The following is a 25,475-nucleotide window of genomic DNA, read 5'->3' as shown; positions in this document are numbered from 1 at the left end:
AACAACATTTTACACGTGCAAATTATTCCATTAGAATAAATAAATGATCAATTTCATCTGTGAAATTTAGTTCTGAAACCAAAACCCTTAAAAAATACGATTAAATTGTTTATTATAAATACACTATTTATTTACTAAATTTAAAGAAGTGTAAAATGTAGGCATTTGCCCATCTAATTAATTAGAACTAAATTTTTTTATATACTAAAAAACACACACAAAAAAGAAATTATCCAATTAAATATGATATCATAGGGTGGATTGTTGGAATTTGATTTTTCTTAAAATTGAAACCAATTAGGGTCTCCCTCTACCTTAGACAATGCCCCCCTATGGCCCCATTGGCATGTTTGCGGCTTCCCACCCGAATCCGCCTCCGAACCTCCCACGACCCGGACTCAATCCTCTCCCTCTTCAAATCCCACGGCTTCTCCGACTCCCAAATCCGCCGCATCATTCAAACATACCCTTACTTCCTCTCCTACAACTCCCGCAAAATTATCCTCCCCAAACTCAACTTCCTCCTCTCCAAAGGCGCCTCCACCCCCGACCTCATCCGCATCATCACCAAAAACCCTAAAATCCTCCGCTTAAGCCTCTACAACTCCATCACCCCACGTTACGATTTCATAAAAAGATTCATGCTTTCCGACGATTCCACTCTCCGCTCCGTCAAAGTTTGCCCCTGCATTATGCTTTCTAAGAATCCTCTTCTTAACATCGAATTTCTCCTCCACAACGGTGTCCCAGAATCCAAGGTTGTTATGTTGCTTCGTTACTGGCCCCCGCTCTCGTTGCCAATGCCCCCACTTTCCAGAACGCGGTCCAGGAGGTTATGGAATTGGGCTTCGAGACCAGCAAAACGATGTTCTTGATAGCACTTCGTGCTAAGCTTGTGAGGAAATCGTTGTGGGAGAGGAAGGTTGAGGTGTATAGGAAATGGGGTTGGTCTCAGGAGGTTGTTCTTTCTACGTTTGTGAGGAACCCCTGGTGTATGCTTGTGTCTGAGGGGAAAATTGAGGCTATGATGGAGTTTTGTGTTATTCATTTGGGTTGGGATGCTTTGCTTTTTGCTAAGTATCCGGTGCTTGTTGCGCTGAGTTTGGAGAAAAGGGTTGTTCCCAGGGCTGCTGTGTTGCAGTTTCTTTTGTCTAAAGGTTTGGTTAAGGATGTTAATTGGGCCTCCGCGTTTTTAGTCTCTGATAAGATTTTCTTGCAGAAATTTGTGGTTTCCTTTGAGAAGGAAGCCGATCGGCTTTTGAAGCTCTATGAAGAGAAGATGATGTTCCTAGATAACACTCACTGATGCAAGTGGTGGCTGGTGTTTGTGTACTTTTTTAAACTTGATTCGTATTGCTCAAAGGGAACCTTGTAACTGTTTAGACCAACAGTACTTGTTGCATTTGATAGCTGGAATGGAACCGTATGGATTGGTGTGATCGTAGATACTTGTTCATGACTCTTCTACCATGTTTTGTCATATCTAGTACTTTATCCTCTTATGTTATTTTTGTCAAGAGGATTCCTAACTTAGTGGTAGACTGATAGTAGCAAGGTTTCTCTCTATCATTAGCTGAAGTTATATGGTATAACTTAAGGTATATTGTCTCTTGCCTTTTCAGTAATTAATGTATTATTCGAGGTTGAAGTCTTTGGTTTTTCTGTTTAAACTTGATAAATTCTGTTACTTGATTTTGTAGAATTCCTTTAATTGCTTGAGCATGGGTTGTGTAAACCTGTCAGTACCTTCTACGATACCTATGGATAAAAAAAATTCCTTTAATTGTTTAAATTCAGGTCTTTGGAAACCACTATTTTAATTTTACAGATAAAGCTATTTCTGGCTGGACGCCATCATTAATAGTCTGTTCTCAACCAGTCCATGTATAGGCTATACCTATGTCCATCTACGGCATGTGCCATTTATGTGTATATTAGCATGTGTACTGGGGAATGGAACTAACAAATGGGAAAGAATCTAAAGCTTACATTTCTATCAACACAGACAACATTTCCCATCGTATAGTTTTAATCTTCACATATCTGCATATGTTCAACTTTCTTATCAATATAATTTTGCAGTTGTTGATTGTCCAGTTCAAGAGGAACCCGGGCTGTCAAATAATATATGGTTTTGTATTTGTTGATAATCAAGTTCGAGAATGACATTAATTACCATTCCTTGTGTGCAGAATTGTAGATAAACAGGAAAAGAGAATATATAGGCAGAAACATTTTTGTGTTAATTTATTTTATTATTTCCTACTTGAACATGGATACACACACACACCGTCTAAATCAATGTTGGTAGCAACTTCAAATGAGAGTATTCTTTTTGCCCTCTCACATGCAGTCCTCAACCTCCTTAAGGCTCTTGGGTACCCACTAATGTCCACTTTGTTCTTCTTTTTGAAGTCCGCTACAAAGTAATTCCCCTTTCTGCTGTCAACGTCCTCTCTACCAAGGTGACTTTTTCCGGGTAGCCTTAACTTCATAGACCTTGTCCTTCATTGTTAGGAGAGCCACATCAAACGTCTCCAAGGTAAAAAATGATGATGTTTCACTCTCCGACACAATTAGCCCTCTTGTCAAGTCCATATGCTATAGCTGCTGCAGTAGGTTCATTAATTATCCTCATAACATTGAGGCCAGCAATGGCACCGTCATGCTTGGTGGCTTTTGGCTGTGAGTCATTGAAATAAGCAGGTACGGTTACAACAACATTCTTCACATGTGTTTCCAAATAAACCTCTGCAATCTTCAGCATCTTTGTGAGGACCATATATGATATTTCCTCAGCACAGAGATGCTTCTCCTGACCCTTGTACTTAACAACAATCATGGGTTTGTCATTGATACCAGCAACAACCTTGAATGGCCACAATATTTTCTCTTTTTGAATAGTTGGATCACTGTATTTCCTACCAATTAACCTCTTTGCATCTGCAAAAGTTAAAAGGAATCTGGGCATAAAAGTCTTTAGAAATATCATAAGAAGGAAGGCAGTAATAACTAAATTGAAAATATACCAAAGACAGTGTTTTCTGGGTTGATGACAGCCTGATCCTTAGCAGCATCACCGATCAATCTCTGATTACTGTCTGTGAAAGCAACAAAAGGTGTGGTTTTGTGGCCTTGTTGGTTGTGGATTATTTCTACTCTATTGTGTTGCTCCAGCCACAATCCAACACATGAATACGTTGTATCAAGGTCGATTCCTATGGAAAATTTCTGATCTTCTTTGGCCATTCTCTTTTAAGTGAATGTATAGTGAAATACACAAAGTGGTAAGTGTGAAGCTGCATACTAGTAGCTGAAATATATACATATATCAATATATGCATCTTGATTTCGTAAAATGAATGCACATATATCTGCCTTGCTATCGGTAATCAGGACTTAAGTATTCCCATTAAAAACTAAAAAGGTCTCTTCGTGCACAGTGCATCTGTATCTGCAGGATAAGCAAATTGGAAAACTAGAAAACGAAAAGCCTTCATGTGATAGTAGTGTGATATACAGTAAGTTACATTCATTAGTTTTCCTTCTTTAAGGAGATAGGGTGATATTTGATTACATCTTGGGAAATGATGACCCAATCAAATGAGGTAACGATTGAGCTAGACTAGAATTATTGTTTGGAATTTAAGAAATAAAATTGAGACAGCTAAAATGCAAATGACACAAATGCATAATTAATAATTGCTTATGAGATTTAGGAGATTAATTTAGCAAGGATAGTGATCGTCATTTTATAAAATTAATAAGGATATATTGAGGAACTTTTTAAAATCATAAAACGTTTAAAATTCCAAGTGGAATGAATAGCAAGTCAATTTCATGGCTTGTGATATGAAGAAGAAAGGTCGTAGTAAAGTATAGTACTTTAATTTTTTTTTCTAATATAAATGAACATTTTTAGTAACAAAGATGAAACTTAGGCCCTTTCCTGAAAACAATTTATTAGCCCTACTCTGAATACATCTTCATGGTGTAAATCCCCGGGTCCTTGAATGAACTCATCCTCCATCTTGAATGGCTGAATCGGTTGTCCCTAAATTCAAACATCCCTAGCAGAAATAGTACACAAGGTTCAAACTTCAAACCAAGCAGCACATAAGGCAGTGAACAATGGTTCCATGTCCAAAATTGACCGATGAACAATGTATCAAATTGTTTTGACTTGCAATTAAAACTATCTGCTAATGTCTAATAGTAATGAACTTGCCTGTACACTCATGTCCTGCAAGGAGGGATTAGAAAATTTTCAAGAACACTAGAGTTCCTTTCTACTGTCAAATCTTGTTAGTTATTTTTAATTCTTGAAACTGCATTTCCAAAAATTCAGGAACTTCTTACAACGGTTTGAGTCCCGAGTGATTTTCATTTGGTTTTTGAACCTGAATGTATTCATAAAGTTGAGCACTTAGTCATCCAAACATAAACATGACAGACATATATCAATTTAGTCATAAAAATGATGGACAAATATCAAATTAGTCGTAAGTTGCAGCATATGAGATAAGATTTGTTGGCTCATATAGTCATATCAGCTTGCATTGATATGTAAATTTACATTTACTATTCCTTTGAGTACGTACTGAATCAAATTTGTATTGTCAATTTCAACGTGTTCCTTAGTTTACATACACTATGATTGTCTATAAACGAAGGTTCGGTTAATATAATCCCCTTATAGATTACTTTTGCTGTCTTTGGAGCACTATACTTCCAGAGAATGGGGTTATATGATCGGTGAATCATATGGTCTTGGTAAAATTAAGATCCTGTATCTGTTTGAGATCAAAAGTAATACATTAATTTTAATTATTCTTTTCTGTGCTGGCGGCACACGCAGAAAGGTGAAGACCTCAAAGAAGTCCAAAATCTGATTCAAACGCTGGCTTCTGTTTTGCATTTATGGGGAATTTCAAGTCATGCTTGATGCGTCCTTCACATACATTGGTGTGGTGATTGTGGGGCTATTTTGTCCCTCCACGCTAATGGTGTCATAGTGCATGAAAATCAATAGCAGAAGTAGAGGTTAAGTGTGTATTGATCTTAGTTAATGGTTGATGAATCTGTTCTTAGTTAGACATATCATGTATTGATCTTGAGTAGACCTTGTGTTCAAAATATAAATAATATTCCGTTGCTTATTAAAATAATTAAAACAAGATCAAATGCACGGTGCTATCGATCGTTAATTTTTTAAAAATTAATTTTTTAAAATTTAATATATTAACTTTTTTTTTTATCATTTTATGATTTTTTATGTTATGTAACCAATTTTCTATTCTAGATAATTCTCATCAATTATAATTTAACAATGATTTTTTTTTATAATTTTAAGAATTTACCAACGTTGTGAGTGCCATAGTTAAAAGTTTGTATAATAAAATGCTATAAATAAGTAAATATGGACTATTTGAAAACAACAATTTAAAATATAAGAATGCGCGTTTGATTCTAATTTATAATCACAAATATTTAAAAAAATTATGTCAGGTTCATATAAAAAAGACGCAAAAGCTAGTCATATTAACTTAGTTTCCAAACTAAATATATTGAGAATTATTATTGTAAACAGTCACATGCACATGATTTATGTAGCCTCTTTGTACTATTATGCTTGAGGTTTAGGGGCATGCACCTTTCTAGTCATATGTCGATCGAGTCATGTGCTGACTATGAATGCTAAGTGGTCGATTGACCCATACTCCAGATATTGACCAATCTCATTAAGGTAGCAAGAATTAAACACTTTATTTCAAAACGATGTCAATGTTACTAAACTCCTATGCAACCACCCGGTATGCACATTCAGGAATCATCAGTTGGAGTGAATAAGCAATTTAGTTCCTGAGATTGTACCTATTTTGCATATTAGTCCCTAACTTAATATTAAATTCAAAATAGTCCTTATCTTTGCATAAGTGTTGCAAAATAGTCATTCCGTTAAATTTTAAAGTAACGTCGTTAGTGAGGTCAATTTTAGTGTCACGTGAACTATCCACGTGGCACTAAAGGATGACGTGGCATGACACGTGGATGTGTCTGATGCCACGTCATTTGATGATAACAAAACGAGTAAATAGACAATTTAGTCCCTGACTTTGTACTCCTGTTGCATATTAATCCCTAACTTAATGAAAAATTCAAAATAGTCCCTATCTTTTACATAAGTATTGCAAAATAGTCCTTCCGTTAAATTTTAAAGTAATGTTGTTAGTAAAGTCAATTTTAGTGTCACGTCATTTGATGATGATAGAATGAATGACTTCTTCAAATTTGATGGTTTTGAACCAATTGAGACATATATACGAAAAAGAACTCACACACACTTACACAAATAAAAAGAACCAAAAATCCACAGCAACAACCTTATCTCTGTAGCTGTCAACACCAATGGGCGAGGTCTGCATAACCATTCTCTTTTCCTCTTTTTTTTTTTTTTACTTCAATTACCATCAATGTATCATTCTGGATTCTGAGTTTTTTTGTGTGTTTTGAATAGGAAGAGAAAAAACCAGAGGAAAACAAAGTGGATGAGAAAAAAGCAAATGAAGAAGAAAAGAAAGAAGAAGAGAAAAAACCAGAGGAATCAAAAGATGACAAGGAATCCAAGGAGGAATCTGCGCTGCCAGAAATCGTGCTAGGCACAACCTTTGCAATGCATGGACACTTTAAGCATGATTTCTGACATCTTTTAAGTTAGGGACTATTTTGCAACACTTATGCAAAAGATAGGGACTATTTTGAATTTTTCATTAAGTTAGGGACTAATATGCAACAGGGGTACAAAGTCAGGGACTAAATTACCTATTTACTCGTTTTGTTATCATCAAATGATGTTGCATCAGGCACGTCCACGTGTCATGCCACGTCATCCTTTAATGCCACGTGGATAGTCCACGTGGCACTAAAATTGACCTCACTAACGGCGTTACTTTAAAACTTAACGGAAGGACTATTTTGCAACACTTATGCAAAGATAGAGACTATTTTGAATTTAATATTAAGTTAGGGATTAATATGCAAAATGGGTACAATCTCAGGGACTAAATTGCCTATTCACTCCATCAGTTGTGGAAACAGTTCCGAGAATATCACTCCTCCGTTAAATGTGATAGAAGAAATATAACTTACATTTGACCTAAAATGAGATAAGTTACATTTTTTTTTTTACTTAAATGCTTCTAGGTTAGGTCTCCTAAACTCTAATTACGATCTACATGAAAAATTATTATTCCATTTTCTCAATATGTTTTTTTCCTCTTAATTACAAATTCAAAAAAAACCTTGGAAGAAAAGGAAGAGAAAACAAGTCTCAAATCATTGGCGAGAAGTTCTTCATATACTAACATACATTGCAGCTTGCAATTAATGTCACCGAAAATTAAACATTTCAAATTTATATAAGTATCGGGAGGTAATTAAGATGAGAAGCAATTGGCACTCATTGTTTAGCCAGATAAATCTATACAAGTATTCATTATACAATCTACAATAACTTCTCCAAACACTTTATTATCTTTTTGTACAACATTTTATTTATAGCTGAATATTTATTTTAGAAGTAGTATTGAGGAAAACCGGTACCATAATATTTTGTTAATTTAGAAAATTTCAATTAGTCTCCAAAATTTTAGGGCAATATTAATCAAATCAAATTTCTATATACTTGAACTAAAATAAAAAAAAATCCCACATTAGAAAGCATATTCTAAGTTCCGATTAAAAAATATTTGAATATATTGTGTATATAGAGTGAGAGATACAAAATCCTCATAACAAGTTACTGTTTGCATTGAATCAAGTTGAAGCCCTTTGGGAAGAGAGAGTATTTCAAAAAGAAGAGCTTAGAGCGCGTTGAAGCGCACACACAAACACAACCCACCCAACCATGGAAGTTCCGAAGGATCAAATCGCCACTCTTCTCGAACATGGACTATACAACTCCGCTCAGATGCTCGTAATTTTTTTATTTTGTTCAATCCGCATTTCAAAATTTGATTCCCCACCAAAAATGGTTGCTTTTTGATTTTATGATTTCTGGGTCGGAGCTCTAATCCGAAGTTTCTGTGTTGAACAGGGTTGTTTTCTTGTTTCTTCACCCGCTGTTAATGCTGAATCTGCCCCACACCTCAAAACTGAGAGCTTGGTCTGTGCAAACTTTCTTTTTTTCTTTTCTTTCAAATTTTAAATTCTATAATTTCCTTGTGTTGGAATTTTCAATATTTTAAGAGCTCATTGAAGTTTTTATCTTGGCTATTTATTTATTTGTGCAGGTGCTACTTGGTGATTCTTTCTTCCGTGAAAGGGAGTATCGTAGAGCCATTGTAAGAGACTGCTATTTTTTTTCCCTTTTGCATATGCACTTGGAAACCATTGCTTATTTTGTGATTGTATTATTTTAAAGATTTTGTGAAATTGGTAATTCAAAAGTTGTCTTTTTGGGGGGAGAGTAGGAAACTAACTCTTATTAATTATTATTTCTTCTGTTGATGATCAGCACACCTACAAGCAAGCTTTGCAATGCTACAAGATGATTCCAAAACAGAACATGACATCTTCTCGGAGTTCATTGTCATCGAACCGGTCTTCGTCTCCGAATTCCTGCAATGGATCAGTGATCAATGAGAATGAGGTAAACTGGTGTGTTGTGTTTCTTTGATTAATGAATGTTGGATTGGATTGACTTGATGTGCTTTCAAGGTTTGGCATGTCCAGATTTGTATAAAGATTTCTTTTGGATCTCTTTAACAGGTGAAGTTCAAAATTGCATCATGTCACAGTTTTCTGAACGAGAATAAAGCAGCTCTAGTTGAGGTTTGTTTGTTCTCTTCTTTCCTTTCTGTAGGCCACTTTCTGTAGGCCAGACTCATGAGAGTGCATGCTCCTTGACGGTTTAAAAAATTAAAAATTAAAAATTCCTGTTGGTGTAGTTTAAAGTGAAAAAATGCCAATTCTCTATTTATGGAGGGATTAACAACGGAAATAACAAGCCTTAAATGGCTATATTGTGTATATTTTGTCAGTTATGAATATGGCATTTTTTAACAAGAAACAAAGGTTATGACTTACATTCTTGGGTTGTTTTCAATTTTGTCATTCCTTACGAGTTATTCGTGTCACTTTCTCGTTACAGATGGAAGGCATTCCAAGTAAAGCTAGAAATTTACCAATGAATTTGTTATTAGGGAGGCTCTATCGAATTTCTAGACATAGCCGAGCTGCTGTTGCTATTTACAAAGAATGTCTAAGGTTTGTAAATATTTCATACACTAATTGAACCTTTGATATGACATCAATAGGTTATCTTTGAATGCCTTTATGAATCTATTTTATCAGTTTTAATTTATTTGTTGCAACTGCATTGTATATTGACCTTCAGCCTTCAGGCATTATGTCCACCATCATCCTTATGTCTGAACTGATAGCATTTGCTCTTTTCAAACACACATTTGTAATGTCTGTTCATCCAGTGACATATTTGTTTTTGTTGTCTTAGACATAGTTATTAAATCTCTAATGAACCTGCTGAATTAGTGCAGGCACTGTATTTTGATATAGGGTGAGAGGGCAAAAAGCTTGATTTCAGATGTCCCATGCAGCCATGTGAATAACCTCAATTTAAGAGTTTTGTGTGTGACTGTGTGTGTGTGTTGGGGAGGGGGGCAAAGAAAAAACCACATATATATGTTAGTGACTTGTTTTTTTTTTTTTTTTTCTGTATCTGTTCTTTCATATTCTCTTGAACTCATATATCATATGCATTTTATTATGAAGCTCTTTTCCATATTTCAATTCTGACTGTTTGCTTTCTCTTTGGGCAGTATTGATTGTGTTATGGACTTACGCAATTGGCTACTTGCTTTAAGCTTTGTGCATTTGCATATTTCATATGATCTATATTATTATTTATCAATTTGCTACTTGAGTTTAAGATGAAATTCTTTGTTGATGCATTTTTGGCAGACATTGTCCTTATGTTCTTGAGGCTATCACAGCTTTAGCAGAACTTGGGTCTACTGCAAAGGACATCATTTCATTGATTCCTCAGGTTTGTTGATTACAAGCTGAAAGAAATTTGTGGACTCAGTAAATTGTGCCATTTCTTTCTCTTCTTTAGGCAATTATGAACTCAGCCACAAAAAAGAAACTTTACCCTGTTGGCTGATGTGTTCTATAATGCTGAGTATGGAGGATGGTGTATTTATAATACTCAGTCCTCTGGGTTAACAAAAGCACTCTCCTTAGGTGGATTTTGGTTCCTTTCCTTTTATTAATTAGATTTATTAGGTGGAAAGAAGAAGGAACAGCTGTTGACCTAAATTTGAGATTGCTCTGCCTTTGGCTCCTATGTTTCTTCTATTTCAACATGTACTTTAACCTCATTGGAATTATCTGTTTTGTTCCTGATAACCTTTATAATGTGATAATTCTATGCATGGAGTTACTGGAAGCTAAATACTTGATGATCGAGCTCAATAGAATACCTTATATTGTGACATTTCTTCTGTATATTTAATTGCTGTGGATTTATTTATAATTCATTACCTTTTATCATGAAACTTTTTCAATTCTGTTTCAATTTGCAAATTTCAGTTTAATTGTAATACATAATTGGTGTGCAAACATTTACTTTCAGACTCTGAATAGAAGTGGTAGAGCTCCATTTGATCACACTGACTCAAGTCGTTGGCTTCAAGTAAGTTATACATAGTAGCAAAATCCTTGTTTGTCTATGTGCTTTAAAGTACTTGCTACCGTTTATCACTTTAGATATTTTTCTTTTTTATGTTAAGCCTCTATAGATGCATCATTATTAACCTGCACTGTGTATATGCTTACATCAAATCCTTGAGAAGAAATGAAAGATGACTGCTAGTCCAATCCTGAATAAATAAAGATTGATATTTACGGACTATTTTAATGGTTTGGTGGTATATCTTGAATATATTGAGCTTGGCTCGTAATCAGTTGAAATGCAAAATCCAATCGTTCCAAATGGATTTTCTTTTTGTGTATATTTATCTATTGTCTTGCCAGATACTGAGTCTTTTGCTACAGGATGATGCTCTTGGTTTTCTATGCATGATGATGATTTGGGAAGGATCATGCACTTTTATTGCTAATTTTCTCTTGCTTAATATTGTTTTTAGTGATGAAACTTGTTGTGAATCCATACCTAACTTAAGCTTTTAGGAGAGTTGGCTCTTAACATGGTTTCAAAGTCTCTATAACCTGGTGACCAATAGTTTGATCCTTGTTTACCTATTTTTCTTTCTTAAATTGAATTTGAATCTGCTTCAAGCTTCCAAGTTAAAAGGGTTTTTTGCATGAAGGGGGCATACTAGAGATAAAAACAATAATTCTTGGGCTGCAGCTAACAATGTAGTTTTCAGGATAGTTGGTTCTGGATAGAGCTGATAGTTAATTCTGATTTAATTCCCCTTATATGTTGCCTGGTTCAAAATAATATATGCTGAGGTGTGATTAGTTAATAAAGTTGACCTTTTTTTATAATTAATGTCATCTATCCATTTATTTTTCTATTGACCTGTAAGATTTAAGCATACACCAAAACTGTCAAGGAAGGGGGTATTCTATATCACATGATTTTATTTCCTAAAGAAAAAGACCATAAATATAGGCATGGGAAAGATTGGAGATTAGTTTGTTCATGATTCTGGTTGAATTTCCTTTTAAATTTGGCATTATCTGTTTCATGATTGTGTTCATATGTGGGCAGACAAATCGAACTTGCAATTAATGATCAATTTTTTCTCTTTTATTTGCAGCGCTATGTTGAAGCTCAATGTTGCATGGCTTCAAATGATTATAAAGGTTAGATATTGTATTTTACCTGGAGTCATTTTGATTATTGATTTCATTCTTGTGTGTTTGACGCTTGGAGCTGAAGAAGTCAAATATGTGTGTTGTGGCCCTTGGGCCACTTTCTGACATTACAAAATGATAATTCTACTGTAAATTATTGTAGTGCTTATGTGGCTCATTTTTCTGCATTAGCTTCTTGTCTTCTTGTTTTGATCAAACTTGGACAATATTTTAATGAGAAAAAAGTTTTTTTTTTTTTGGATTTTCCTATACTTGGTAGTTTCTACTATCTTCAGTGATGTGTGTTTGACACTGGCACATCCAGTTTTACTTTGTTTCAAATGTTGGCAGGTGGATTGGAACTCTTTGCAGATCTTTTACAGCGCTTCCCTAATAATATACACATAATACTTGAGATGGCAAAGGTTAGGCTTGCTGCAGTGATTTAGAACTAGTGTTAATATAACCTTCCAACATGGCTTATGCATTTATTTCTAACTTTTCTCTTTTGACTATCAGGAAAGACTTGCTTTCTAAAGCTAGTGTTGCAATAGATGGATTTAGTTCCTCTAAAGCAAGTATTTCCCTTTAGATAGAAAAGTAAAACATCTCAACCCATAATGAGAAAATTGAGTATATTTTATCAAATCCATGATATGTTATGCATGTTTAAGTAATATCATTATCAACTATTTTTTTTTCATTAATGATTGAGATTTTTCTTTTTCCCTCTGAAGTAAGAACTTACTTTAGATGAGCAAAATTAATCAATGTTATTCCTATGAGTTGACTGCTTGAATTTTTTTACTAAGTGATACCCCTGCTAAAGGATTGCAGCATTTCCCTACTTTACATGAAATTTCCTTGAATTGATCGCTTAATGTCAAAATTCTGATGTATATTCTAAATGAAGGTTGAAGCTATTATTGGAAAGAATGAAGAGGCCATTATGAATTTTGAAAAGGTAATACAGAATTGTAGCCTATTATGTTAATATATTTAATTATTTATCCCTACTTCCAAACCTGCTTATTTACATATGTGCTTATTGAGCTTATATTGTATTGATAATTTGGTGATCACAGGCCCGATCAATTGATCCATACATCGTAACATATATGGATGAGTATGCAATGCTTCTAAAGCTAAAATCTGATTATCCAAAGCTGAATAAGTTAGTGCATGATTTATTGAATATTGATCCTGCAAGACCAGAGGTTTTTGTAGCTTTGTCTGTTTTATGGGAAAGGAAAGATGAGAAAAAAGCATTACAATATGCTGAGCAGGTATGCATTTTTATTTGATGCAGATTGGACTGAATTACTTTATCTTTTATAAAATTGCTTACAATTGTCTTATTATTTTGCAATTAGAGTGTTCGGATCGATGAGAGGCACATACCAGGGTATATAATGAAGGTAAATAATATAGTTTTGCATCATATGGGGCATGGCCCATGCTGCATAGAGGTCTATTTACTCTATATATATTTGTAGAGGATGATAAATAAGCCTTTTCTGACATGTTGAGTTTATTCAGGGAAATTTATTATTGACGATGAAACGGGCAGAAGCAGCTGTTCCTGCCTTCAGAGCAGCTCAAGAATTGAGACCTGATATTCGCTCATATCAAGGTTTATTTTATACTTATAAAAATATATTGTTGCATGACTTGCATCTCTTTCCTGCAATGACATTCATGTATTCTGCTGTCAATAGCTACTGGAAAGTGCTGATACTAGAAATTAAAAAAATTACAGATTTTGACATGAATATGAATATTTCAGGTTTGGTCCATACATATTTGGCTCTCTCTAAAATCAAAGAGGCTTTATATGCTTCGAGAGAAGCAATGAAAGCAATGCCTCAGTCAGCAAAAGCTTTAAAATTAGTAGGTGATGTGCATGCCAGTAATTCTAGTGGCAGGGAAAAGGTAACTTAACAGCTCTTGAAAATTAGTATTTATAGACCACTATTTTTACCTTGATTTCTTATGTGAGAAATATAATGCATTCTTCATATAGGCTAAAAAATTCTACGAGTCTGCACTAAGACTGGAACCTGGTTACCTTGGAGCTGCACTAGCTTTGGCTGAGCTCCATGTTATCGAGGGCCGAAATGGAGATGCTGTGTCTCTGCTTGAGCGATATCTTAAAGACTGGGCTGATGATTCTCTTCATGTAAAACTTGCACAAGTTTTTGCAGCCACTAACATGCTGCAGGAGGCTTTGTCACATTATCAGGCTGCATTAAGGTTGATCTCTATCCTTATTGTTGAGGATATCCATGTGATGTATGTCTGTGTTCATGATTTTACTATGCCTCTAACATTTTGCATAAATGGCAGGTTAAACCCCCAGAATGAAGCAGCAAAACGGGGTTTAGAGCGATTAGAGAAGCAAATGAAGGTTTACTCTTTTGATTTTTTTATATTTAATATATATTTCCCTAAATAATTTGATGCTTGAGTATATATCTGTCTACTAATCACACACATTACTCACCTTCCTGCTGGATTATGTTTTCTCAAATAGATGCATGGTATAGTCCAAAATTATAATCTGATTGATGAGGGTCATGTTAGAGGATATAGCCTTGAAAAGTTGAGTGAAGTTAAAATTTGTAATTCTGCATCCTTTGTAGGGAGTGGATCCTGATGCACCTGAAGAAGATGAAGACAATGATGTTGAAGATGCAGATGGAGATCAAGACGAGACTGAACTTCTGTGAGTAGCAGTGTCCAGAGCAAGTCTATTTATGATGAGAACAAACGTGGAAATAGTTTAATGTTGCACGGCATTAGCAGTAGGGTTGGTGCCCTACAATCTGGGCTCAAGTTTGGCTTAACTGCTGCTAGAGTTCACATCAGAAAAACAAAGCATTTCACACTGTTGCATCTGGTGGTCAAACCCTGAGGCTGTATAAATATAGAATGTACGGATTGGATGGTGAAGGGGGGTGGATTGGACTTTGGCCAGGTTGTTGAGTTCGATTTTGTAAGGCCAAAGATGTATCAGCTAGAAGCTTGTGTTATCTTCATTGTAAAAAAAAAATTATTCTTGGTTGTAAAAGCTATGATGATATGAGTGGTAAAATAACTAGTCATGTGAAAACTGTAGACAGTAGTCTTTCATTTTCTGTAACCCTCTAAAACGACTGCCCGTTTAATTATTTTCTTCAGGAATCAAAAGGTGAGATTCCATGTAAGCTCTTCTCTTTATTCTTTATTGTCTAGCCAGGTAAGATTAATATGTTCTACAACTCATGTGGGTTCCTTTTTATCATTTGCAACCCTTACTTCTTCAAGCAACTATGTTTTATTTGCAACCTTTTTTTATCATTTGCATTGCTATTGAGCTTGTGTATTAACTAATATGAACTATGAAGTTATGTTAGCTTAATCATTAGTTTTAACTCAAGTTTGAATTTGAAATATGCACTTGTTAAATATTTAGATAAGAATTTTACTAGTCTTAATAATTTTATTTAGCTTGAGTAGATTATCTATCTCCTATAGAGAACAACAATGATCTGTAAAAAAAAATCTTTTTAGGTTTCATTTTGATTTACAGTTACATACAATTTTTATTCGATTATTGTATTATTATTTTTTTAAAGTTTAAACATAAAAATATAAACTTCCATTTAGTTGACTCAATATAAAATTATGTTCTTTATCTATCTCATTTATTGCTTCTCTTTGATAAGGTTAATCATTTCATTTTTTACTAATTATTTTGAGCATCTTTTAAATTTTAAATATTGATTAATTGTTTGAGTAAATAAAGTAAAAAAAAAAAAAGGAAAAACTTATTCACGCATGCAATGCTTAAAGATAAGTTAGGAGTATTTACAAATTGAATTGAATTCAGCGGAAACAGCCAAACAATCCAAATGTAGATAAAGTGATATGTTGTGATATTGGTTCACATTCATTTTTCTTACAATATCATTGGTTTATTTTTGCTCAATCTAAATCTAGATAGAATTATATTTTATTTAATTTCTTACTAGTAATCATTTATTTTACACAATATATAATGTTATATTTTTATGCTAATTTAAAATTTCACTTGATTTCTTATAACTTTATGTCAATTTATTTTTCATTTTGAGGAAATGTTAATTTATTATTAATAGACATTACATATGTACAGATCCATTTTTCTTAGCCGCCGAAGGGCTGTTTCATTAATTGTGCTTCTTTTTCTTTGGAGTTGGCCCATCCAAGTCTTCTTCGCCACCCTCAAGTTGCCCTTTCCTTAATAGACTGCGTCCTCATGCATTGTTTCATCATTTATGCTGAAATTCATTGGCATGACATTATTTGACATTTCAAAACACTACACTTGAAAAGGTTTCCTGGGAGTAGGGACTCGATTTTCCATTGATTGAAGTCTCTGTTTGAGATGGAAAACTTCAACCTATGTAAGCACCCAAAAAAGATGGCAACATGTTAAGAGTAAGAACATTAGCCATTATCAGTTTATCACATAATGAACGGGACACACAACGAGTGGAAACATATTTAAGAAGCACTGAAACTCCAACACAAACAACACCTCAATTTGAACAATAATTGGCCATACAAAACATAAAATTATACCAACAATTGGAATGTTAAGAAATAAAACTAGAGTTAAGATTTGTAATCAATCCTAGGATATACCTGTAATTGGAGTGCCCTGGTTCTTTCTGCCGCAAGAACCCCTCTGGTTGAGTGCAATTCCTACTAAAAGTTTTTACTAAGTCAATGCAGCTTTTATGAAAAGGTATGCAAGTACTTCCATCAAATGAAAGGTTTATATACCTTTTGAGTATCATCTAAAACAGCCTTGAGGAATGCCACATCATGCTCAAGCCTTACATTGTCAGCATGGACCATGTTGGATAGGTTGTTAGCTTCTTCTTGAGCTAACTCTGCATTGACCAGCTTCTCTCTCAGTAATTCCATCTCCTTCAGTGTGTCAGCCAATTTTCTCTCCATCTCCTGCCTGCTTTTGAAGGCAGATGCTAAGCTTTTCTCAGCAGCTTCTCTGCTTGCTAATGCCGCTGACAATTGTCCCTCCAGAATGCCAAATTTTCTCATTAAGGAAGCCACTTTAGTTTCATAATAATGATGGATGTTTGAATCAGTGGACAGTGATCCTAATTTACTGTTATCAGGGAATGACACATCATCACTTTCTAACAGGGGGTTTCCAAAACCGAGGTTTTGCTGATTTGAACTTCCAGATACCAACACCTGTTCCTCCATGTTGGTCTTGGCTCCATTTCTGCTCATGTGATTTCGAGGATCATTTTGATTTGTTCTATGATCAGCTGCCTGAAGTGAATTGTACATTACAGTTTTGGGTTTCATTATATTTTTGTCATAATGTTAGCATCAGGATTGGAATAATAATCACTACTGATATTTAATAAAAGCATATTCTTAACATCATAACATAATAAATGGTTCTGACCTTATGGACTATTGAAAATAATATACTTATAGTTATATGTGATGGTTGGGAAGGAGTGATAGAAGCCATCAAATGAACCCATTGTAGATGGCAACATAACAGCTTATTACCACAAATGGTTCTGACCCAGACATGAAGAGTAGAGACACATTCAGAAAAGAAGCTGATTACATTCAGTGTATGAATGTATAGATATTTAGAGGGTGGGTAGGACTCTAGGATATGTATTATGCATTAACCATCATGTGGTAAAATCCCATTAGAAGAGTTTTGTTATAAAGCATACAGTTGTGATTAATGGGATTTGTGTTTACCCGAGTCAAAGAACTTTTATCTTCCGAATGTTTGCCAATCCTGACATCTGCATTGTATCCTTCATCATGATCAAATTGCCTGCGAAGGGAGATGTTGGTAGGGAGAGAATCGGAATATTCTACAAGAAGGGATTCTGACAGAGATTTCCTTTCAGAACTATGTTCAATTACGGATGCAAGATTTTGTCGAGCAACAGAGTTAATCAAACGTTGTGAAGAGTCATTTTTAAGTTGAGAAGCCAATCCAGCAGATAATGAATCAAGTAGTATAGATCTTGGATCTTTGGTAGAAGTCGGTCGTCTTCTCAGGACGAATTCATTTTTTTCTGTTATCAACACTTCCACCTAATACAGTCAAGAAGAAAAAGATTAAAAGTTCCATAAAATTAATCCATACACCAACTTCATGCATTTATGTCAAACCTGATTTGATGGCTCTTTTTTGGATCCCCCAAATGCAACAAGGAAGTCTTTATCCTTGTGTTGCACGAGTGTTAGGCTAAAACCCTGCTAATATAACAGATATTATATACAAGCTTTTTAAACACTTAGAAAAAGATGGTCAATCATACAAACAAAATCGGCTACTGCAGGAGATTTAAGAATTAAGTCAGGAAATGAATTAGTTGTACTCCTAATACCAAATATAACACATCTAGAAATAATTTCCTAATAGTCAATTTACAGCTCATAGGTTGAACAAAAATCTCGTAGAGAAAATATAAAAACTAAAGGCTAATGCTAACCAGTAAGGACCCTGTTAAGGAACTAAAAGGAGAAAGCTTTTTATTAGAATGTGTAAAATTGTGTTACTCATAACTTTTTTTGCGCTCCCCTATTATTTCCACAAGAAAAACTTTCTTCTTTTAATTCCTAGCTAGAGATTTCATCACCACCATAAAACAAAATTTGAGTTATAAGCTGATAAGCACCCGCCACCCAAGCACTTGGAAAACCCTCCACTAAAAGATAGGTGTCAAGAGGGGAGAACCAAGCCACTTAAGTACTCCACCGAGTCGGACTTAGGCACCCCGTTATGCCCAAGTCCCTATAATAAGCACAAAAGGCTAAATGGAATACATTAATGTCAATAAATGTGCAGTGAACTAGCAATGAGGTAGCAACAGATGAATGAAAGGTAAACGTGGTGGGAAAAATAAAAAGCTCACCTGGTTGGTAGTAATAGAAGATGGAGGTGATGTTATTGCCACAGACCATTCACTTTTTACAACATCATATACCAAAGTCTCCCCATGTCCTGAAAAATACAAGGGAAATTAGAAATTTACAAAAAAAGTAGAATAAGAGACAAGTTATATGTGAAACAGGAAGTGATACAAGTAGTAAAACTAAATGGCAGAGATCAAATCTCAAATGCTTGTGTTCTTATTACAATACACATTTTTTTTCTTTTCTTTATAGTTGGAATTAACCTCCCTTTCAGTAAGATGATCTTCTTATTATGTGAGTATTGATTTCAAGTTACCAAGGAACATTGATTAAATGAAAGTTCCAAACACAAAAAATACAAGGAGTGCTCACAAAGGCTATTCAATCAAAAGCATTGTAGTGATTAACAGATGCAGATGACTGGATGAAAGGTAAGAGGAATAACTCAAATGCAATATAGTAACCAAGAACTAAATCAGTAAAATTCATGCATAAATTACTTTTTTTCTGAAGCTGAAGTGTAAAAGTCTAAGTTCAAAAGATAGAAATAAAATGTATGCTCTAATATTACGAATAAATGCTTCATCCTTTAAAAACATACGTTTTTTCTTGCTTCCACCTCCTGTAATATACCATTTAGTGCCACATAAAACACCACAGCAACCAGCTCTTGGTGATGGATGGAAACCACGTATTTTTATTCTTGACCATGCCATCTGAAAGAAAATATACTTTCATTAAATTACACAATGAATGAGCATTTAATCTTCATTTTGGAGAAATAAAAAAGTTTCACTGATATAGAGAGCTCACTGTTTCAAAGTCAAGTGAATACAAGTCATTCAAGGTCCTGGATTTTGATGCTCCTCCAAATATAAATAGAATTTTACCATCATAAAGAGCTGCCACATGGTTGAATCTAGGACAAGGTGCTGCTCCCCTGTTAGTGATATGATATTTCAGCAGGTAGTATGGGGGTAAAAAAAAAAAGAACACAGCATTACATTACAAAAGCAAGGAAACATTTAAATCAGGTCCTTATCAGCAGATAGTCACATGGAAGTCATAAATTTTGTTTTTGAACTTAAAAAAAGAAAAAGAAAAAGAAGAAATCAATCACAACAAAGCGTAAAAACATTTACGTGTAGTGAAGTGGAAGCCATGACAAGGATTTGAGATCAAACATATGTAGATCATTCAGTTTCCTCCTTTTTACATCTTCTCCTCCAAACAATATTAAAACAGAGTTAGCCATAACAACAGTGTGACCACTGCGAGCAACCTGCCAAGAACAAAATTTATCATACATTAGTTCAGCTAATGTGTCATATTCTCATTCAGTTTCTATATTCTTAGTGTGCAATTCTTTCAGCTCATGTCTTCCTGACAATTTAGCTTGTCAAAAAGCTGTCCATTTCACTAGAGTCCTGGACGACACATTCTAACACAAACTCATTAACATATTTTAATTGATAAAGAATTATTTTGGTTAAGAGAGATAAAGGCTATGTTGGACAAAACTATCTCAAAGCTAAAAAGCTAACTCATTAAATTATAAGTGTTCCGTAAAACTAATAAAGTCATGATTTATTTAAAAAATGTAACAATGAAAATGAATAAATACATTAAAGATAAAGATAGAAGAAAATATAAAAAGTGGTAGCGTATTAAAAAACACTATTTCAAGTAACATTTAAAAAACATTAGAAACTACTAAAAAAAACTTGTTTACTGAATAGTGGTAAAAACAATTAGAAATTAGCTTAAATGTCTTGTGAACATAGTCAAAATAGATGTATGTTGAACACAAATTTCTAAATAAAAAAAAAACCTACACCACACACGAATGTAATAAACACAAAGATACAATTACTTAATTATTATGATACATTGAACCTAGATATAATAGTGCATGATGTAATGAATACCATGATTTATGATATATTAAGTAATAATATGATTAAACAATATATGAAAATGGCAATTCAGTAGCATATGCCCTAATATTTGGATTCCTAATATGGAAAATCTCCAAGATCAACTTTCTACCTTAAATGAATTTGCAATTTTATCAAATGAAACTTCATACCGGTATGTCTCCCTTTGCTTCCATGGGTGACCAGCACTCTGTATCTGTATCAAATGCCCATACTACAAAAATCAGAAAGACAATTAGAACAATTTTGCAGCATGAACAAGGACAAAGCTATTACATATGTGAAGAAGATGAGGGTGAACCAGAAATTTTGTCACTTGCTGGGTCTGTTTTCCCTCCAATGAGGAGTGCCTTTCCCCCCCAAGAAACCTGGTCAAATTATCATCAAACACAAGAAAATTGAGACCAGGTTAAATCATTGTCAAGTATAAAGTTTAAACAAGTTACCATTAAATATGGGAAAGGTGCTAATTATCAATCCCGAATGAAAATTTGATTTCTTGTATCATCAAACAGCAAATTTATAATAGCCACAATTTACTGGTGAACACTGTGCTTGGACATGCAAGGGTGGCCATTTCTTTTTGTTACAAATTCAGGTTCGTGAACTTTCATTGTAACAGACAGGTTATTCAATGTCTATGATGAGAGCATTATCAAGGTCACTTGGATAGAATACAAATAAACATGTCAGCATGCTGACAATATGTTGTTAAAACCATAGATAAAAGTACCAAACAATGCCCCTTGCAAGCTGGAAGCTTTAGTGGAAGACTGCTTGGTGACAAGTAAAGCTTAGACGATGCCATGGTCCACGAAAATCTGTCAAAATTTAGCACCTGGACAACAAAAGTGAATTGTATAGATCGCAGTTTGTATGATGAGCCAATAACCAAATAATTAGTTAATATTTTTTTTTAATAACATTAGTTAATGTTAATATTGATGCTCATGTATAGCAACAATCTCCCTCTCATAAATCTTCCAATTCCAAAACAAAGAAATGTTCCCTCACCTGCACGTCGTCTAACAATCCACTCCCGGATTCACCACCAACCACTATCATCTTATTTTGAATGACAGCTGCAGCATGCTATTCACAAAGAGTGATAGTTAAGTCATTTGCCAAAACTGCTCAGAAGTCATAAAACTTCCAGAAAAAGACTCAGGACCAAATGTAAAATATAACAAGAATCACAAATTTACATACATAGGATCTAGGAGTAGGCTTATCCCCTGAAATTGACAACACCATCCAGTTCTCGGAGCTACCTGATGTACAAGTATGCATATCAGGTGCAGCAGATGAAAGCATTTTCTCAGAATGACCACTTGTCCCTGTAACTCTATCACCCTGAAAGAAGCTTTATCAGTGGCCACACTCATTATTTCAAATTCAATCCCAATCCCACACAAGGGTCAAGGAATAGCTGAAAAACTCACATTGGAGTTTACATTTCGCTTATGGTGCCTGATGGGACTTCTAGTTCCCAGGGTGGTGTCAGAAAGTTGGACCTTCAATCTACTGAGAAAACACAACAGCAAACCATTGAAATTAGTGCATTTGGAAGATTTTATTTACAACTTATCTTATGACATACATACTTATGTAAGTATTTGAGAAAGCTTATGACTTATGATATGTCCATAATGTGTTTTTAGCTTTATTTCAATAAACTGTTGAACATAGCTTTTAAAAGTAACTTACAACATGAAAATAATTTAATCTTCAATCGTAGAAAAAACGTATAGATAAGCACAAACATAAGTGCTTAATTAAGTTGTTTATCCAAAAGCACCCTAAAAAGAATAGTGGTACCTCTTAATTGGGTATAAAAAAAAAGCTTTGAAAGAACAAATCTTCACCTGCCAAGTTTCATGTGCCTGCGAGAGAACCCGAACATTTTCTTCTTCAAAGCTCAAAGCAGAGTTCCAACTATATGGAGAATCAACTGAACATTGAGTGAGCAACAAACACTAACACTCCACAAAGGGTGGCTACATTATGCTCAAAGTCAAAGACTTTTCTTCTAAAGAGTGCAAATCGAGATCGTTCTTTTTCAGTTGCTCAGAAAACAAATACTACTCAGCTTGGAAAGCTCAGAATCAACACTCACAGTGGTAGAAGGGAAAATTGAATTGAAAGAAATCAAAAACATTGTCACTGTGACAAGAAAGCTCACCGAGTCCAGGGTGTTTGATTCCTAGGAAAGTTGGTGGGAAAGAAAGAGAAGCTCCAAACAGCACCGTATAGATTGTGCAATGTAGAAAATCCCGACAACATCAAACTGAGTAATGGCATGAGCTGGAAGCGGTGTGAAACAGAGAGTGAGAGAGAGAACATTAACATTAAACATAAACATTAACATTAACAAACATTACAGAGCACTGAGAGAGAGAAGGCCCACGTTAGCATTGGCGGATTTAATCTAATTTCGCTTTTTGTCTTCTTTTGTGTGGTCATTGTACTAGAATGTGGTCTTGGTTGTTTCTGAGTTAAGTCAAGCCGTGCCGTTAAAAAACGAAATTAAATTAACCCCGCACCAAGAAAAATTGTGAATTTAACTTACATAAAATTATTCTCTCATATTTTCAACGAAACTTTTATTTTTAATTAAATATCCTTGAGTTGAAATTGTTTGGCATTCTCCAATTAGCACATACATCTATTGAAGTATATTAATTCTATATTGAAATTTATAATAAAAAAAAGTGACAACTTTTTTTCCTATTTAATTTGTTTTAAAATTAATAAAATAAATATAAACAGTGCTCATAAGATATTATAAGTTAGTAGTAAAATCTAAAAATAAATTACTTATTATATTAAAAGATAAAATATTCAATACTAGTATTATTTTAAAGTAATTAAAAAGAAATGTATAATAAAGTGCTTAATTAACGTGAAAGAAAAGTAGAAATAGGTGAGATGGGGTGGGGTCCAGTGTGCATTGATGATTTCGTGCATGCATGCATAGGTGTCTCCACCTTGGGACTTGTGTGAGTGCGAGAACTTGAATGGGAAGAAGATGGCATCTATGACACCCCACGTGTCTCACTTGTGGGTAAGCCTAGTGACCGTAAGTTAAGGGACAGTCACAAAACATTGGAGCATTGGAGAGTGTGGTTGATCTACCATCTATGGACTAAGATTACATTTTCTTCTTCTCCAGTACTTCATTACTTTTCTGCCGTGGCTCATGCATGTTGTTTTCTCTGTTCAACTTCAACAACACGAAAGTCGTTGTTGTTGGCTGTTAGTGAGGTTTAATTTTTGTGCATGTTCTATGATTGGACTTGTCTTAGTATGAAAAGCAAACATCCCTAGAGGTGTCCTTTGTTGTTATTATATTTTCAATAATAACGAATGAGTGATCCTGCTTCTTTGCTTCCACCCATGTCAGACGAATTTGTTTCAATATCTATTTATTTATATTATAAAGCTCAGATTTTAATATAGTTTAGATGATTAATTATTTATTTCTATATTAATGTGCTAATGATGTTGAGAAGAGTTGTATCTAACGAATTCACATGAAATTATTTCACTCTAACCTAACTAATATCATGAGTCATGATATTATTCGATTAGAAGAAAATTGTCTTTAATAATATTAAAAAAAAAGACTTGCAGCATGGAATAATCTTTATGCACTTCAAAATAAACTTTGAAGCATTAATTAAAATTATAACAAAAGGCAACATTTTTATAAGTAATTAGGAAAATAAATAGATATAAATATATTTCGAACAGATTAGCTTTCAAGTTGCCCTGGCTCAGAAGAAGACAAATATTAATGCTTGTGGGAATCACAGGCATAAGGCATGATATCTTAATAAAATATCGGAATATGTTTGTTTATAAGCAGTAGGAAATAAAAAAATACCAATAAATGCTAAAAGCTCATGATCTATGATTTGAAAAAAAAAATACTTTATGTATATATTCAGCAATATTATGTTCCCTGAGCAATTCTTTTTTCATTTAAGAGAACTTTTCGTCGTTCTCATTTTTAATATATTGTGCTTGTGGGTGGTGGTTTTGGATACTATATGCATGCGACGATTCTCTGTGTCTCGTATCTTAAAAAGCAATAGAGAAAAGAGCAAATTATTAAAGGGGATAAGTTATTTATGGTTGTATTTTTCTTTCATTCGCTTTCTCTTGAGAAGAAGAATAACATATTTAACTATTATTCATAGTTAAAGGAGTAGCAATTTGTACAGTTCTAGTACTTCACCCAGTTAGACCACCCTATAATTTGTGATGCCAAGATCCGTCATCGCATTTTTCTCGATCTTTTTCTTTTTTTCAGCTTATATATAAAGCTAACATTCTTCACCAATTCGCTCCACCACAATATATTCCTCTCCTCTTTCACCCATACAATTCTATATATGTGTGGTCCACATATATACCATGATCATTGACGTTATATATATTTGATGTAGTCATGAAATAATAATAATAAAATAATGTTGAGGCAGATCAAAATGGTGCTTGTGTTGTGTAGTACTATATCAAGTATGGTGTTGTTATAATATTAATTATTTATATAAACACATACTTTAAGAGTTTAAGGCTGGCTTACTTTTGTGTACGACGCCATATCATTAATTTATAAATATATGCATGCCAACAACGGGGCTTTATTATAATTATTCTGCATGTGTATTCTATGCGTAAAACAACGTGGAAATATTGTTTGTGCCTTAACTATAAGTATATGATCATAAGCAAGTCAGA

The 25,475-nt window shown here is 34.0% G+C and overlaps 2 protein-coding genes and 2 pseudogenes across 5 annotated transcripts; 2 read left to right on the top strand and 2 right to left on the bottom strand.

The window, feature by feature from the left end:
- Positions 1–275: 275 nt before the first annotated feature.
- LOC102664625 (uncharacterized) lies at positions 276–1,306 on the top strand (annotated as a pseudogene).
- Positions 1,307–2,255: 949 nt separating this feature from the next.
- LOC102664488 (heat shock cognate 70 kDa protein-like) lies at positions 2,256–3,273 on the bottom strand (annotated as a pseudogene).
- Positions 3,274–7,785: 4,512 nt separating this feature from the next.
- LOC100785127 (anaphase-promoting complex subunit 7) lies at positions 7,786–15,050 on the top strand. The gene is made up of 18 exons (XM_003542878.5): positions 7,786–7,975; positions 8,096–8,164; positions 8,292–8,342; positions 8,516–8,650; positions 8,770–8,832; positions 9,152–9,267; positions 9,982–10,066; positions 10,655–10,714; positions 11,808–11,853; positions 12,196–12,269; positions 12,758–12,808; positions 12,930–13,130; positions 13,218–13,262; positions 13,384–13,477; positions 13,631–13,776; positions 13,868–14,097; positions 14,191–14,251; positions 14,487–15,050. The coding sequence occupies exons 1-18, from the start codon at positions 7,907–7,909 to the stop codon at positions 14,571–14,573; spliced, it is 1,683 nt and encodes a 560-aa protein (XP_003542926.1). The 5' UTR covers positions 7,786–7,906; the 3' UTR covers positions 14,574–15,050.
- Positions 15,051–15,927: 877 nt separating this feature from the next.
- Positions 15,928–23,123, bottom strand: LOC100781912 (acyl-CoA-binding domain-containing protein 6). Of its 4 annotated transcripts, XM_006594433.4 has the most exons (18): positions 22,912–23,104; positions 22,595–22,664; positions 22,172–22,253; positions 21,939–22,082; positions 21,744–21,821; positions 21,463–21,567; positions 21,031–21,097; positions 20,882–20,943; positions 19,935–20,074; positions 19,606–19,732; positions 19,394–19,508; positions 18,792–18,880; positions 18,046–18,129; positions 17,623–17,967; positions 17,095–17,169; positions 16,654–17,061; positions 16,513–16,572; positions 15,928–16,267 (listed from the first exon to the last, which is right to left on the bottom strand). In XM_006594433.4, exons 2-18 carry the CDS (start codon positions 22,630–22,632, stop codon positions 16,187–16,189), a joined length of 2,100 nt encoding a protein of 699 aa, XP_006594496.1. In that variant the 5' UTR covers positions 22,633–22,664; positions 22,912–23,104; the 3' UTR covers positions 15,928–16,186. The 4 variants fall into 4 exon arrangements, 3 of the variants coding, with proteins under 3 accessions (XP_006594496.1, XP_040864222.1, XP_006594495.1); XM_041008288.1 differs by having other exon boundaries at positions 16,654–17,169; positions 22,595–22,680; positions 22,912–23,123; XM_006594432.4 differs by having other exon boundaries at positions 16,654–17,169.
- Positions 23,124–25,475: the final 2,352 nt, after the last annotated feature.

The sequence above is a fragment of the Glycine max genome, chromosome 13 (assembly GCF_000004515.6).
Source record: "Glycine max cultivar Williams 82 chromosome 13, Glycine_max_v4.0, whole genome shotgun sequence".
Taxonomy (NCBI): Eukaryota; Viridiplantae; Streptophyta; class Magnoliopsida; order Fabales; family Fabaceae; genus Glycine; species Glycine max.
This window is presented reverse-complemented; position numbering and strand designations above follow the sequence as displayed.